At 38.3% G+C, this 15,775-nt stretch overlaps 1 protein-coding gene across 1 annotated transcript in view; it reads left to right on the top strand.

Moving 5' to 3' along the window:
- Mip (Myoinhibiting peptide precursor) overlaps positions 1 to 7,066 on the top strand; it is an 84,039-nt gene extending 76,973 nt beyond the window's left edge. The window contains exons 6-7 of the mRNA XM_034980558.2: positions 977 to 1,087; positions 6,002 to 7,066. Coding sequence (XP_034836449.1) covers positions 977 to 1,087; positions 6,002 to 6,027 — 137 coding nt within the window. The 3' untranslated portion in view covers positions 6,028 to 7,066. The remainder of the gene's footprint in view (positions 1 to 976; positions 1,088 to 6,001) is intronic.
- Positions 7,067 to 15,775: the final 8,709 nt, after the last annotated feature.

Consider the following 15,775-nt stretch of genomic DNA (forward strand, 5'->3'; position numbering starts at 1 on the left):
AAATATATCTTTGGAAAGATAACATTGGGGCAGATTCTCTCGTACACAATCTCTAAACTAAACTCTAACTAAACTAAACTAAGGGGTAATCACTTAACATCAGGTGCCCCGCCTGCTCGTTTGCTCGCTATATCTATTTAAAAAAAAAAACTAAATTAACAGGTCTAAATCTAGTGCTATCCTTTTCCGCAAGCAACATTATGAAAGGGATAACAATAGATTTAAACGTCATTTTAGTTTAGTTTAGAGAAGGCTCAAAGGGCTAGAACCCAGAGCCGTAAAACCAGTTAAAAAAAAATTGCTTAGAGATTGTGTACAACGGAATTAGCCACAATGTGATTACTTTGTGGTTTAAAATTTCATTTTGGTGTAGAAATTAAGAAAAGGAAGACAACTAATTCCAAAATGGAATCATTGAAATGCCGCTCTAACTTTAGTTAGCGTAGGTAGGTACCTACAATTCCATTAAAACAAAGGTCCCAAACGCGCCCTGGTCTGAGAAGAAGCGGTCAAAATAAACTTAGATGCATATTCTTTTTAGTATCTCTATGTAGGTATATTTTTTTTAGTATCACTATTTTACAATGGGGCCGATTCTCTTGCACACAATCTCTAAACTAAACTAAATTAGAAGGTCTAAATCTAGTGCTTTCCTTTTCCGCAAGCAACATTATGATAGGGATAGCAATAGGTTTAGACGTGCCATTTTAGTTTAGTTTAGAGATTGTGTACAACGGAATTAGCCACATTATCACTTAATATATCTCAAATACGCTAATTTAAAGAAATACTTTTATTCCTAATAATTTCGTAGCAGGATATTCTCAATTGACGATTCTATTAATAAACCAGTATGTTTTACCATGTTGTTACACATAATATAAAACACAGACCAGACTACTCTAGTACTAGTCTTGAATTGTTGTAGTAGAGGTAGTATTGATATTCCAAAATAACCCAAAAGCCTACTCAACAGGAGCGTACTACTGGAAGAGAGAGCCGGGCTGGACGAATCTAAGGGGCATGTGGGGCAAGAGGTCCTCGCCCCGCGACCTGCCCCTGCCCCTGCCCCTAGACGAGGATCACGGTAACCCGGACACCTATTCTTCACCGCACCTAGAACCTGTGTTACCATTGCACTGTCTTCTCTTCCTCTCTCTTCTTTTCTCTGTTGTTGACTCACTCTATCTCTAACTGACATATTACTTAATGCATTCGTTAAGATGTGTGTTACCATTGTTCTATCTTGGAAATGAAATGAAATGAAAAATATTTATTTCATGTAGAATATAATATTGGCCATTCCATTTTTTTAAATACAAGAACGAGCTTCCTACCCTGTGCAGTGTGCACTAGGATATATCTGTATTGCAGAAAGTAGTTCCTAAGGGATACAAAAGTTTTCTTAATTTAGGCACCAAAATAATTTCTACATAATCTAAATCCAAATAATTTTAAATTTAGAAATTTACTAAATTGAGATTTAAATAACTCAAATACAAGAACGAGTTTGCTATCCTCTGCATTAGGAAAGCCCTGTATTGCAGCAGTTAGATTGGCCAATGGCTAAAACAAACATTATGAAACAATCGTAGTAGTTGTTGTTAATTCTTCTTTTATAGTAGTGACTTCCTGTAGAATAATTCTACAGTTATAATTATTATAACTCTGGTTTCATTTCATGTAGTTTAAATTGTAGCGGTACTCGTAGATCTATCCTGTACTTCTTTAATTGGTTTTAGACTTATAATTATGTGTCTGTTCTTTAGATGTTCTATATAGTTTAGACTGTACCTATATAGTTTAGACTGTACCTATATAGTTTAGACTGTACCTATATAGTTTAGACTGAACCTATATAGTTTAGACTGTACCTATATAGTTTAGACTGTACCTATATAGTTTAGACTGTACCTATATAATTTAGACTGTACCTATATAGAGTGTCTTGGATCTGTGTGATTGTCTTCTCTTCTCTTGTTATTTTAATTCCGTAACTGCGGCAGTTTCCGTATCACTAAATATTTGTGCACCTTCTTGTAGTTGTAGTTTGTAGTAGGTACTTTTTGATTTAAATATTTGTAGTTTTAGACGTCTAAAAATGTACATTTACCTCGCCTATTCTTCTTTCTTTTCTTCAGCAGTAATGTGTTTGATGTTAGATTAGTTGTAAATAATTTAAAAAGAAAAATTACGTATACCAAGATATTATACTATATGCCATACCCGTAGATAAATAATCATAAATGTCTCATCAAAATCTTCCTATATCATTAAAATTGAAAAAGTCGTGATAATGGTTAAGACGGGCGGGGGTTTGATTCCTGGCACGTACTTACCTTTAACTTTTCAGATTTACGCGCCTTGCTTGAACGGTGAAGGAAAACATCGTGAGGTAACCTGCATGCCTGAGAGTTTTCCATTATGTTCTCAAACGTGTGTAAAATCTGTCAGTCTTTACTGGGCGAGCGTGGCGGACTATATAGGTATGGCCTAAGCCTTCTCATTCTGAGAGGGACATGTACAATAGTGATGATGATGGATTAAAATTGAATAAAACCATGTTATAGATCGAAACTTATTATTTATTTGTCTTGAAAAAATCTGATTCATTTCAATTTTCAACATTACCCCTTTCACACGTTTCGCAAAACAAACAGTATTTTGCTCCAAAATGAGTCCCTTCGAAGTGCAGTCAACGAGGCGGAAAGCCGGAGAGAGCCGACCTGCCATAAACATCCCGTTTTATACATATTATACGTAATTCGCTGATCCCTTAGCGACGAGCGACGAAATCCCGCCCGTGGGACGTACTCACATGTTTTTACAGTCATTGCATTAAAATTTCTAATTCTTATCTTATATTTACTTTATTTATTAAATAAACTATTAATAAACTTAAATCTAAAAAAAACAACATTAAATTAAAACTAAAATAAATTAAATTAAATCTAAAACCTTATCGAGACCACCGCAGCGAGGCATTGTACCCAAGATGCTGGCAGCATTACCCCTTTGGATGGCCAAACTAATTCTTTGACCAAGGTAGCTGCCAGCTCTCGGGTCCCCGGTTGACTCGATAACTCTTTTCGCAATTTCTTCAAAAAGAGCTCGAGCCCCCGGGCCCCACGGCCCCAAGGTCTCCACACCAAAAGGCACGAATACGAAGCTCCCATCGAGGTTTTCATATTTGCGCCTCTTGGACTGTTCGGCGCTGATGGCCGCTGCACCCGCCATAGAGGAGGTCGCCTGAATGTGGGATGCAGCTAAAGTGTCTACACAAGTTGCATCCCAAACAAGCGATTCGTATCTTGCAAAAAATTCATTCTCCGAAATCTTATTAGGTGCTATTGCACACCCCTACATCTAAATGTCGAGACAGAACACGTCGACGCTGAGCTGCGCTCCGCCCACACTCCATCAGCACATGTTGAACGTCATCAATGACCCCACAAACTGTGCAGTTTGGGCAGTCAGTCACGCCCATCAAACATGCGAACTTGTTCGACGGAATCTTAGCTTGCCCCTTATCGGAGCAGGCGAGGATGCTCTGCACACTACTATTTGCGGTTTTTAGTATTTAAAATTCAATAGACATATTAAGTTGATTTGTATACGGGGGCGACATTATAGCAAGCGTTTAAATTGTGTACAAACGCAAAAAAACTTGTGAAGTGGTTGGCCGTCGAGTTAATCACGCATCCCCCTTCCCCCCCAAAAGGCATGCCGTCATAATAATTAATCCTTTAATATTGCGAGTCGCGTTTCGAGCCGGTCCGTCCGTCCGTGTTGATGCCGCAAAGAGGCTTATGAAATTACAGCGTTTCAATTTTGCATCCCACTTCAACGTGGATATCTTTTAACCGACTTTAAGAAAGCAGAAAGAGGTTAACCCTCCTTTTATTAGCACTTTATTTTTTTATCACGAGGTAGGCTTGTCCTTTACGACAACCACGCCTTGGACAGTAAGAACAAATTATTTTTTCGATCTATGAAGTCTTGGTTTGAGCGCGCTTGCCTGCAAGATGTCTATTCACTCTTAACTTGAAGATACTTATAACGTGTTATGCTAGGTTGTTACTTGTTCATGTGTTCCCTCTTAACTCTTAAATTACATATTAAAGGTATATTTGGACAAAATATTAGACAACTATCGTTGGCTTCATCTTATTGGTATTCTGTTTTTCTTTTTCATTCACTTCCCTTCTCAAAAAAATTTAAGCTTTCGATTATTACACGATTTTTCTTAAAACTAAAAATTACAGTATTATAAAATTGTCGCTGGATGATTACCGAAGTGATGGCAATAGGTACCATTATTTTTTGCTAGTACAAAAAATTCGAATCCGTTACACTTGGGAATAAGTCATAAACTGATACCGTACATAGGTACCTAACTACCTACATAAATGTATGTCCTAGTGGGCTTAAATCACGAAACAACTATTACAATTGGCTGAAATATACGAGTGTGTACACAAACCCTAATCGTTTACAGGAGGGAGTCGAAATGCGAGCCGTACGGAACACCGTCAACCGTGCAACAGGCATATTATTTTATTACACTCAAATGGCATACTCCACAATCCCACCGAAAAATCACCTAACATCAGAGGACAACTTTATTGAATAGTTTTAAAGTTTTAACTTTTATTACTTAAACCACAAAGGACCTGAGTTCGCGTTAATTTGTGATTAATAACAGTTTTCATTTAGAAGTTATCAAAAACTTATTAAATCTGGATTTTATATCAGGGGGTACAGCAGTGCCTCCGCCAAGACGAGCTAAACTAAAGGACGGGGCACTACGTACCTTTTCTTGAAGAGTTTCGTCATATTTTCGAGCTTATATGTTTACATGAGATCAGGTCATTTATTGATTGCAAAATGATTGGAAGCTTTGATTGTAGTTTCGTACATAACATCTTAAAAATAATAAAACGTTTTTCTGCTATACAATTGGCTTGCTATTTTTAATCTATTTATTGATTTAGTTTATATTTGTTATTCTGAAATTAAAGTCTTAGTTATAAGTTAGTGTATAATTCTTGTTGATTAACCATTTGCGGCTAAAATAGACCCAAGTATTATATAGAGATCAATTCAGACTCCTTATACAACAGTAAGATGACGCAATACCATCTAAAACTTTAAGTTAACTCTTAGACTAACAGTCAATCGCTATTCGAGTAGTCCGGGCTATCAAGTTCAGGCCCTTTACATTATATTTCAAACCACAACAAGTTCCAGACGAAAAAGATATATTTGCTGTACTAATTTTTAGAGTGCGTTCTTTTGTTCCGTTTCCTTGTCAAAAATAACGAAGTTTCGAGGCGCATTCAAACACACACATTAAATATTATCATCAGCCTGTGGACGTCCACTGTTGGATATAGACCTTCCATAGTGAACGCCGACACCCTCTTTCTATCGTCGGTCCATCACACTGGAGCACCCCCTTTACTACGCATCTACGGCATACTTTCTAGGACTTTTACACTGGAATTCATAGTCAAGATAGGGGCTTCTTTAGAGGACGATTCGTGACATACACAATCTTAATGCATTGCATCATCATCATCATCAGCAACCGATAGACGTCCTCTGCTGAACATAGGTCTCCTGTAGGGACTTCCACACGCTACGGTCTTGCGCCGCCGCAATCCAGCGGCTCCCTGCGACTCGCCTGATGTCGTCCGTCCACCTAGTGGGGGTCTTCCCACTCCAACAATGTGCCCTGCCCATTGCCACTTCAGCTTCGCATTTCATTCCATTGCATAAAGGTTGAATAATAACACATGTCGTTTGAATCGTCCTCTAAAGAAGCCCCTATCACGAGTATGAATTACAGTGTTAGGCTCCAGCCTCCGACGCCATCTCCCGTACGAAAAGTACTTGCCGACTGCCATTTCAGCTTGCTAATACGGACTGCGTCAGTTCAAACTCCCAACATAGCTCGCTGAGCGACTTTAACTTTTGATAATTGCTTTTTGTTTCACAGATGGCGCCACGGGGGACGAGGCCTAGACTACTGGCAATTGTAATATAGGTACACGAAATACTAGTCATATCCAAACAAATATATCCGTGTCTAAATATACTTTCCTATGTTTAACTTTAAATACCTACTGTTAATCGTCGACTCTCCGTTCCCACACTCGAGGTTTGGCGATAGACGGGTACATTGGCGGCATTAGTTCCTAGATATAACATTATTTTATATAAATATAGAGATTACTATTATTTATTTTACTTTGTTATAGTTTCAGAATCGATCGTACAAAATAAAAATATAGCTCTGGTACTATGTCACCTTCTAGAGTAGATTTTATACTAGGTCTTATTCTAACGTGTATTATAACGGACAGGATTTAAAATATCGACTATAGTTTTTCTCTTTCTTAATTTAATATTTGGGACAGCGATACTTGTGTCAATATACTTATTAGTATTAGGTCTAATAAATAAAATAAAAGGGTCAATATTTTTAAACGTAAATATATAAAAATGGCGGAGGCAAATGTAATAAAGAAACGACTTCAGGATACTATCCTTTTTACAATATGTTTTAAGTAGAGGATACCATTATTGAGTTACTTGTTTTGTTTTGCTTTGCCTGTGAATTGCCACTATTTTATCTTATTGTATAATAAAGATGACAATATTTCTATACTTTTGAATAATTTCACAAAAAAATGTTAAAAACTCGTACCTACAATATTTTTATATTTTGTTTCTTTCTTTATTCTTATACTTTCTAGATGATTTTTTAGTATAAGAAAATTAAATAATTAAAGCAATTATCTTCCTGTAACGTTAGTTAACTGCATTTTAGAATAAGATCTAGGCATTCGTTTTAAGTAAGATGTTTACTTATACGATATCTGTATACATAGGTGTAAGGGCGAGGTGTAACTATGTAATATGTATGTATGTATGTATGTACTGCTAGTTAGCTGAATTAATTCCTAGGCGTACGGACTAATTAATTGTATTTTATTAGTAAAGTTGATGTACATGGAAGGGCTTCGTTGGATGTCGACGTTTGTCCAATAAAACTTTATTCGAAGCCGAAACTGGTTTTATTTCAATGTTACCTTTTACTGTCTACTTCACCTCTTATAGCATAAAGCTGCCTTCACATTGGGGCGCTTTGGACGCACGTACATACTAATTCATGACTTCACAAACGAACGAATACTTAAACAAAAAAAAACGTTTTTACTTACTATTTTTTATTCTGGTACAAGTTAGCCCTTGACTGCGATCTCACCTGGTGGTAAGTGATGATCGACCCAAAACTACTTTCTTAGCGGATGTCTACGTCAGTCTAAGATGGAAGCAGGCTTTGTCTCTTTAGTCCACAGTCGGACTCGCAGACCGTGGAGCGGTGATGGGTTGACGATGACGAGTACTAGTTTTTGTAGCCTAGGTATGGGATCAGTGTACACACGTGTCTGTGTCTGTGTAGGCGATGTACAAGCTTGTGTACAAACACTAGTGTGTGTACACACTCAGCGGTATCGAGCGAGATTGTTCTGTTTCGTTCCGCCGTTGCTGAGTAGGGTGACCACTCACCAATAGCTCAACCCAGTCTAATTCATCAACAATGCGCTAAACTACAATTACTGTTGTACCTGCATGGCATAATATTGTATATCTTTGAAAAGAACAACCACTGAGTTTCTTGCTAGTTCTTCTCGGTAGGAAAGGCATTTCGAGCCAGTGGTAGATGCATTTGACGATTCAAAAGTGGGTACTTGTAAATATTTCTATTAGCGTGTGGATGTCCACTGTCCACAGTTGGACATAAACCTGCTACGATGATTGCCACTATACCTGCTGGTGCTAAAAAACTATCTATAATATCACACGCGACGCATCGTCTAGTCCCAAACTATCTAAACGTAAGTATATACAGGATGTAACCAGAACGCTAGCAAAAACTTAGCGTTATTGTTATACTATTTAAAACAATCTAATACCGATAAACCATTTGTCTCAATTTGTAGTTTTAGTGATTTAGTATTATTTTAAACCGCAATATACAGCGTGCAAAACGTGGGTCAACGCCCCACGTACAGTGCGGTAATGACTCCAAATGGCCTACTTACGCAACGTTCGTAAATCTCGAGCGTCAGTCAGATGATTTATTTGCAATATATCTTGAACTTTTACAAAATATAGGACTTTATAAGAAATTTTTTCACGTTTTTAGGGTTCCGTACCTCAAAAGGAAAAACGGAACCCTTATAAGATCACTTTGTTGTCTGTCTGTCTGTCTGTCAAGAAACCTACAGGGTACTTCCCGTTGACCTAGAATCATGAAATTTGGCAGGTAGGTACATCTTATAGCTGACATTTGGGCAAAAATCTGAAAATCGTAAATTAAAAAAAAAAAAAAAAATTGTGGTCATGAACTAATAATTAGTATTTTCAACTTTCGAAGTGAGATAACTATATCAAGTGGGGTATCATAATAATATGAAAGGTCTTCACCTGTACATTCTAAAACTGATGCATAAAAATAACTAAGAATCTGTTTTACTACAGTCGTATTTTTTCAACATTTTGCACGATAATTCAAAAACTATGATGCATAAAAATAAGTAAAAATCTTAGTTTTTGAATTATCGTGCAAAATGTTGAAAAAATACGACTGTAGTACGGAACCCTCATTGCGCGAGCCTGACTCGCACTTGGTCGGTTTTTTTTTGTGGTATCGTATCAGTAATCATCAGTACTTTCACCTGTCTCCGTTTTTGTCAGCGTTCAGGTTACACCCTGTATAAAGCACGCGACATGTCGAGATGGCATGACAGTCGCGCGTAAGGGAGTTCAAAAATGAGCTCGGCATAACCCATTTATATACCTTAGAAATGTATATCGTTATTATAGACAAATAAATTATTTTCTTTTTAGTAAAATCATGGTGATAGAATTGATCGTTTGGAAGATTGGATGGGAGTTGGTCAAACACGCGCTGTTTGCGAATTGCGAGGCTCCACAACATTCGCCAATCGTGTGGGTTTGGGCCTTTCATGTATTTGGTGATTGCTTCTAGAAACAGTACCAACTATCAACCCGCCCCGGTTTCGCGTGGGTAGCTTATTCAAATTTTCGTAGGGATTTCTTATTTTTTTGAAAGTAAAATGTAGCCCATTTCACTAAAGAATAATGTAGCTTTCTACTGGTGAAAGAATTTTCTAAATCGGTTCAGTAGTTCCAGAGATTATCGCCAACAAACAAACTTACAAACTTTACCTCTTTATAATATTAGTATAGAAGTATAGATATAGGGTTTTGTCTGCAGAACATATTTTTCAAGACAAGAATAGTTATGAACCTTTCCTAAAAACTATTTTTCAGAACTGATTGATGCCCCGTGTCGATTTAGATTTTTAATCCTAAATCCACGCGGACGAAGCCGCGGGCACCATCTAGTTGCTTATAAGTGTAATGAGTACAATGACCTTTCAGGTAAACCCCCGGTTTTTACATGTTTATAAATGAAATATACCGATTCAAACATGCAATAAAAAGTTACAATAAATCTCTTTTTGTACCACAGACTTAGTGAGATAACGAAACGAAACAGACTTAACCCTTGTCACTGAGGCCCACCTGACCTTACTTAGTGGTTTATTATAATGTACGGTCGGCCTCAGAATTCGAGTAACAATCCCGCAAAACTATTGCATCAAAAACCAGTCGCACTTATACTAGTTGGACTTTTTCAATAAACACGCCACACAAACACTCAGATGTGCGCACAAGCGTGCCGTGCAGTGCAAGTGCATTCGATCATTAAAGGTGCTAAACTAGTTTTGGCCTTTGACTGTACCTACTACCAGCTACCTACTGAACTGTGGATAGTTCATCTACTAGCTAAACTATTTCAGGCAAACAAGAGAAAAGAAATTTGAAAAAAGCTGCTAGTTCATTCAGATATGAACATTGTTGCTACTTTTCTATATTTTTATTTGGTATTTTTTTCTTAACAGTGATTTCACAGTTTTCATACTTACAACCATTTCGTACATTGATTGAACTAGGAATTATGACCAAGATCAATAGTGCTGGTATTCGACAAATGGTTTTTCACGAAAAGTGAATTTTCACACTTACAATTGTTTGTTATATTAAGTTAACTAGATGTTTTCTAACATGAAGAGATGCGACTGTTCTCGCTCGCATACTCTTTAGCATCTTAGCTCGGGGCGATGACCATGCTCGTGCAAAATTTAAAACATAAAGCTGAATTAAACGTGAAGCTACGGTGACACCTGCGCGTCATGAACGCGGCATACGGGAGCGTCCACGACGACGCGCGCCGCTATACGAATGGGATACGCGCGACTACAAAAGTCGCGTAGGTGCACACCTACGCGACTTTTGTAGTCGCGTACATGTAAGTGCATGGTGCCATTCGTGGGAGGCGAGTGGCGAGTGGCGAGTGGCGAGTGGCGACAGCCGCGCGGCTGACGATCCTGCTTCGTGGTCATTTTGGTCGCGCTGGTTTGGGTGATGCTTTATAATTTTCAAAATTATTGATATTTACCTTCGTGATTTTTCACAGGACATCTACTTTAAGAAAGGTGTTAAATAATATGAAAAGGCGTTTATGTGATTTTTCACATGCTACCTGTGAAATTGTCTATCTCTAGTTCATATACGAGTGAAAAGGGGATCTGGCTGTAATGAGAAACGTATTGAAACTTGAGAGAAAAGTTGAGACATTTTAAAACGCTTTGTGCGGGAAAGTGGCTGGCGTCTTTTATTAAGACTTTCATTCTACTGTAGCTTTCTTCTCGGACTCGTATTTTATATTATTTTTTTATAGGTTCTCATAATAATAGCTACGTTCTCATTTTGTCTAGCGCTGCAACTAATATGCAACTAATATGCAACTAATATGAGATAAGAAAATTAACAGAAATCGAAACTACCCACCTATATTTAAATATAATTATATCTTGTTCTGTAATTATCTATACTAATATTATAAAGAGGTAAAGTTTGTAAGTTTGTTTGTAGGGGGTAATTTCTGGAAATACTGAACCGATTTCGAAAATTCTTTCACCAGTAGAAATCTACATTATTCCTGAGTAATATAGGCTATATTTTCAAAATAAAATTAGAGATCCTTAACGAAAATTGTAATAAGCTACCCGTGCGAAGACGGGGCGGGTCGCTAGTGATTTATAAAGCTTGAAATTGGAATTATTTATTTGCGTGTATATAAATGCGTTTTGAGATATCCAATCCAAACCATCAGCCTGTTTGCGTCCACTGCTGGACATAGGCCTTTCCAAGAGTGCGCCACCGAACACGGTCCTCCGTCTTCCTCATCCATCCACTCCCTACCACCTTCTTCAGGTCATCGGTCCAGCGGGCTGGGGGTCGTCCCACACTGCGCTTACCGGTACGGGGTCTCCACTCCAGAACACGTCTGCCCCATCGGCCGTCGGTTCTGCGACAGACATGACCTGCCCATTGCCACTTCAGCTTGCTAAGCCTTTTTAAATACACTATAAAATGCGGGACTGGAAAAACTCACTCCTTGTCAATATGATCAATGCATCAAAGTAGTGTGCTTAAGTATGGGATTACGTCAAATTAAAATGGACCTAAGTTTCCTTGCGTTAAAATCAAAAATTCAATATCACTACACATTAATTTCATAACCTTTCTGCTTAGAACGATGGCTATAGATGTATGGAACTAGAACTTTAAAACAATGTTAAGGTGCATTTTACTTTAATTCTAAAGAGTTGCGACGCTCAAATTTTATCAGCATCGGTGTGATGTAAAATCTCATATGAAGCACACAGACGTAAAGATCTAAGTCGGTTATCGAATCGTAGTATTCTATTTTGACCGGAAGTAATAATGTATAGTACCTGACAGGTTGAAATTGCAATCGGGGTGGGGATGCCCCGCACACCCGCACACCCGCACACCCGCACACCCGCACACCCGCACAGCCCGCGCGCTATCCCTATAACTAGGTAGACTATACTTTTTAAGTTAATGAATGAACTGCGTGTAAATTTTACACTTTTTGAAGTGGTCATAAGGGGAATGGACGAACCGGGAAGTGGACAAATTGGGAAGTGGTCAAATCGGGAAGTGGTCGTAACGGACCCAAACGTTTTTTTCGATCAATCTATAAAACGAATTAAACGTCGTTATTTGACATCTCGAAACTATTTTACTAGAGGACCAGTTAACTCGAAATGCATGATCTTTCTTTATTTAACACAAGACGTATTACAACGTTCGACTTCCAGCTACGTCATTACGTTGCTACGTCGCTCGCTACGTCGCTACGTCACTACGAGCTCGCTACGTTTTCCAAATTATTTTAACTAACGCTAAGTTATTCCAAAAATGTAAGTGCAGATTAAACTAATTTAATCTTCACTCAAACATTTGAATTTCTTTCGAACAATTCAGCGTTTTTTATTATCTAAATTTTTATGGGACTTTGGCCCGACACGTACACGCCAGCCCCCCTCTTAGCCTGATTAAGTAATTACAATCGTAACCACTGAAGAACGCAGCGTTAATGCTTTAAATCATTTAAAGCATCAAGCATCTGTATCTGTATCTATTAATTATAGCCTGGCTATAATTAATAGATACAGATACAGATACAATGTGCTTAAATACTAAACAGCGAATTAAGTGGACGCTGACATTATGTAGGCCACCTTTACAACTAAAATGACGAGTTAAATGTTACAAAACTCAATGGCGACAATAGCCCTTTTGATCGTATCGTTGGGAGAGCCATGCTCAAATAGCCTACCAGTCGGGTTGTTAAAGTCAAAGTCAAAGTCAAATGATTTATTCAAAATAGGTAATAAATTACGCTTATTGATGGTCTGGTATGGTGTTAGATTTGTAAGATATAGTGGTGATAATTATAACGCAAACTTAAAACTAAAGCTACGTTATTCTAAGCCTACCAGCTCCTTTGGTAAGAGAGCCCGTGGATTATATATTTATCCACATTTATCTATTTGCCTCAAAGTTATGTTCATAATACTAAAGAAGAACTAGTGCATATTTGGCCTAGTTATCAAAATACAGCGGATAAAATGTAGTTACGACATACTTTTACCATATCCACCTCTTACAAAACTGATGAATAACAAATTTTCAATGTATTGAAATCAATCAAAGTACTTAGTTAGGTCGGTCGTCCTCTAGTACACATATAAAATAAAAATTACAATGCACAGAGAAAAATTAGAGTGTTACACCCAATTACCTAGTGGCAAACCGGCATGCATTGCAAGTGTGCAAGTAATAAGTAGGAATTCTATTATTGATAGAAACCTATTCTTTGTTTGTATAAATGTAAAACTCGCTTTCCAAAGACTACAATGTGTATGAAGTCAATGTAAACAGTCGTACAATAGCACTGCATTGTAATAGGATTGTAGTGTATCGGCACATTACGGCGTAGAGGCGTATAGTGTCGTAAGTAGTTCTGAGTGCGCTTTCTTGTTCGCCCGCACTTCACTTCAGCCACAAAGTCGCTACACCACAAACGGGTAAATAGTCAACACCACGCGAACCGCGCTCGTAGCTTTTTATTGATATTGATATACAACCACAATTAATGCTGTGAATATCCTATACATATATAAAAGGAAAAGCTGACTGACTGACTGACGCACAACTCAAACTACTGGACGGATCGGGCTGAAATTTGGCATGCAGGTAGCTGTGACGTAGACTTGCGCTAAGAAAGGATTTTTGAAAATTCAACCCCTAAATGGGTAAAAAAGGGGTCATAAGCATTATGGAGAACTCTCAGACATGCAGGTTTCCTAATTTGGCAGGTATTGGCAATAATAATGAAAGGCTTTTAAGGATACAAATACAATAATTCCTCGGTGCAAATTATTTAGATGAATTCACACAGAAGGGCTGCGAGAGCTCGGGCGGAGTCGCGGTATTTACATTGCTAAACGCCGGCCCCAAGACCCGCGAGTCGCTGGAATTAGGGACAAATAAATGTATTATTAACGACATAAACGTAATTTATACGTTTTCACAATTAAGTGGAATGGCGCCGTTATCATTATAAAGTGAAATTTAAAGAAAAGAGTTATTTCGTTGTCAAATAAACGAAGTTCTCGGAAATCTTAGGAAGGTAAACGAGTAGCTTTTCGTTGGAACGCGTAAGGGCGCACTATACGCGGTATCAAGGTCCTTTGTTACCGCCACAGACCACCACCTATAGACGCCTAACAGCCGGACACCCCCGATCGCCAAGCTTAGGCAGTTGCTTAGCATAAAAGTCGGCCCACGCCTGTTCGGTACCCTCATTCCGCGCATTGTCTTGATTACGTGAGTCCACCAATCACAATTAACCATTCTCTCCTGTCCCCCGCCAACATATTACGATTTTGTCTTCATGCAAAACCTTTTAATACGCCTACTCTTGAGGTGGAATTCTCTGTGGTTACCGCGATCTGAGAATGATATCTTGATACCAGTGAAAACCTAACTGCAGAGTGCAGTCGCTTACGCATTTCTGCGATGTGATAAGCTTTTCAGCTAAGAAAACTAAAGTAATAGGTAACTTATAAGTTATAACTAACCAGTTTTGTTGAAAATTTTCGGCAGTAGGATTCGGTTTGCCGATTTTTCGATATTTTTAAAAATTGTGCTAAATATTTTGGTAACCGTATACCTAAATCTGATGTTGTTAGTCGCTGCACGTAATATTTCCATTTTCACTGTGAACGCCGCTTATGCAGTTTCCTATACAACCATATTACTTACAACACTGCCTAGAACATTTTAAATGTACTTGTTTACCTAATGATTAGAGCTTATAATGTTAGATATGAAAAACGCCAGATAAGTAAGCGAATCATGGATTTCTAATACTCTTCCTAAGAAAATAAAAAACCCGGGTTAAAAAATAAGACTTTATATTTTGACGTAAGATTGTTTACGCCTTTATTACCTTTTAACCCCCAAAGCCACCCTCATCCAAACTTCGTAGTCACTCCTCCCTGTGTTGGGGACAATACGCAGAGAAACGTTCAGCTTTTATAAAATAACGAAGGTCTGTCACGCGTTGGCTCTTAGTCCATTAAATGTATGCACAGTTAAAGGATCATTGTTTGTGTGTTGTCTACGGGGTGGTAATCTGGTAAGCGATGCTCATTAAATGGTAAGTTAACTGAAGCGATTAACGGCTCCTTAACACAAGGAACAGCGACACAAATCACGTTTATATCGTATCCCCACTCGTAAAACCTTCAGCTTCACAATAAATGCACGACTCGTATTTCAGCACCGCACGTTGCAGCCACACCACAGGGCTGGCCCAAACTCCTTAACACAAGGAACAGCGACACAAATCACGTTTATATCGTATCCCCACTCGTAAAACCTTCAGCTTCACAATAAATGCACGACTCGTATTTCAGCACCGCACGCTGCAGCCACACCACAGGGCTGGCCCAAACTCCTTAACACAAGGAACAGCGACACAAATCACGTTTATATCGTATCCCCACTCGTAAAACCTTCAGCTTCACAATAAATGCACGACTCGTATTTCAGCACCGCACGCTGCAGCCACACCACAGGGCTGGCCCAAACTCCTTAACACAAGGAACAGCGACACAAATCACGTTTATATCGTATCCCCACTCGTAAAACCTTCAGCTTCACAATAAATGCACGACTCGTATTTCAGCACCGCACGCTGCAGCCACACCACAGGGCTGGCCCAAACTCC

Source organism: Maniola hyperantus, chromosome 22, assembly GCF_902806685.2.
Source record: "Maniola hyperantus chromosome 22, iAphHyp1.2, whole genome shotgun sequence".
In the NCBI taxonomy this organism is placed as follows: Eukaryota; Metazoa; Arthropoda; class Insecta; order Lepidoptera; family Nymphalidae; genus Maniola; species Maniola hyperantus.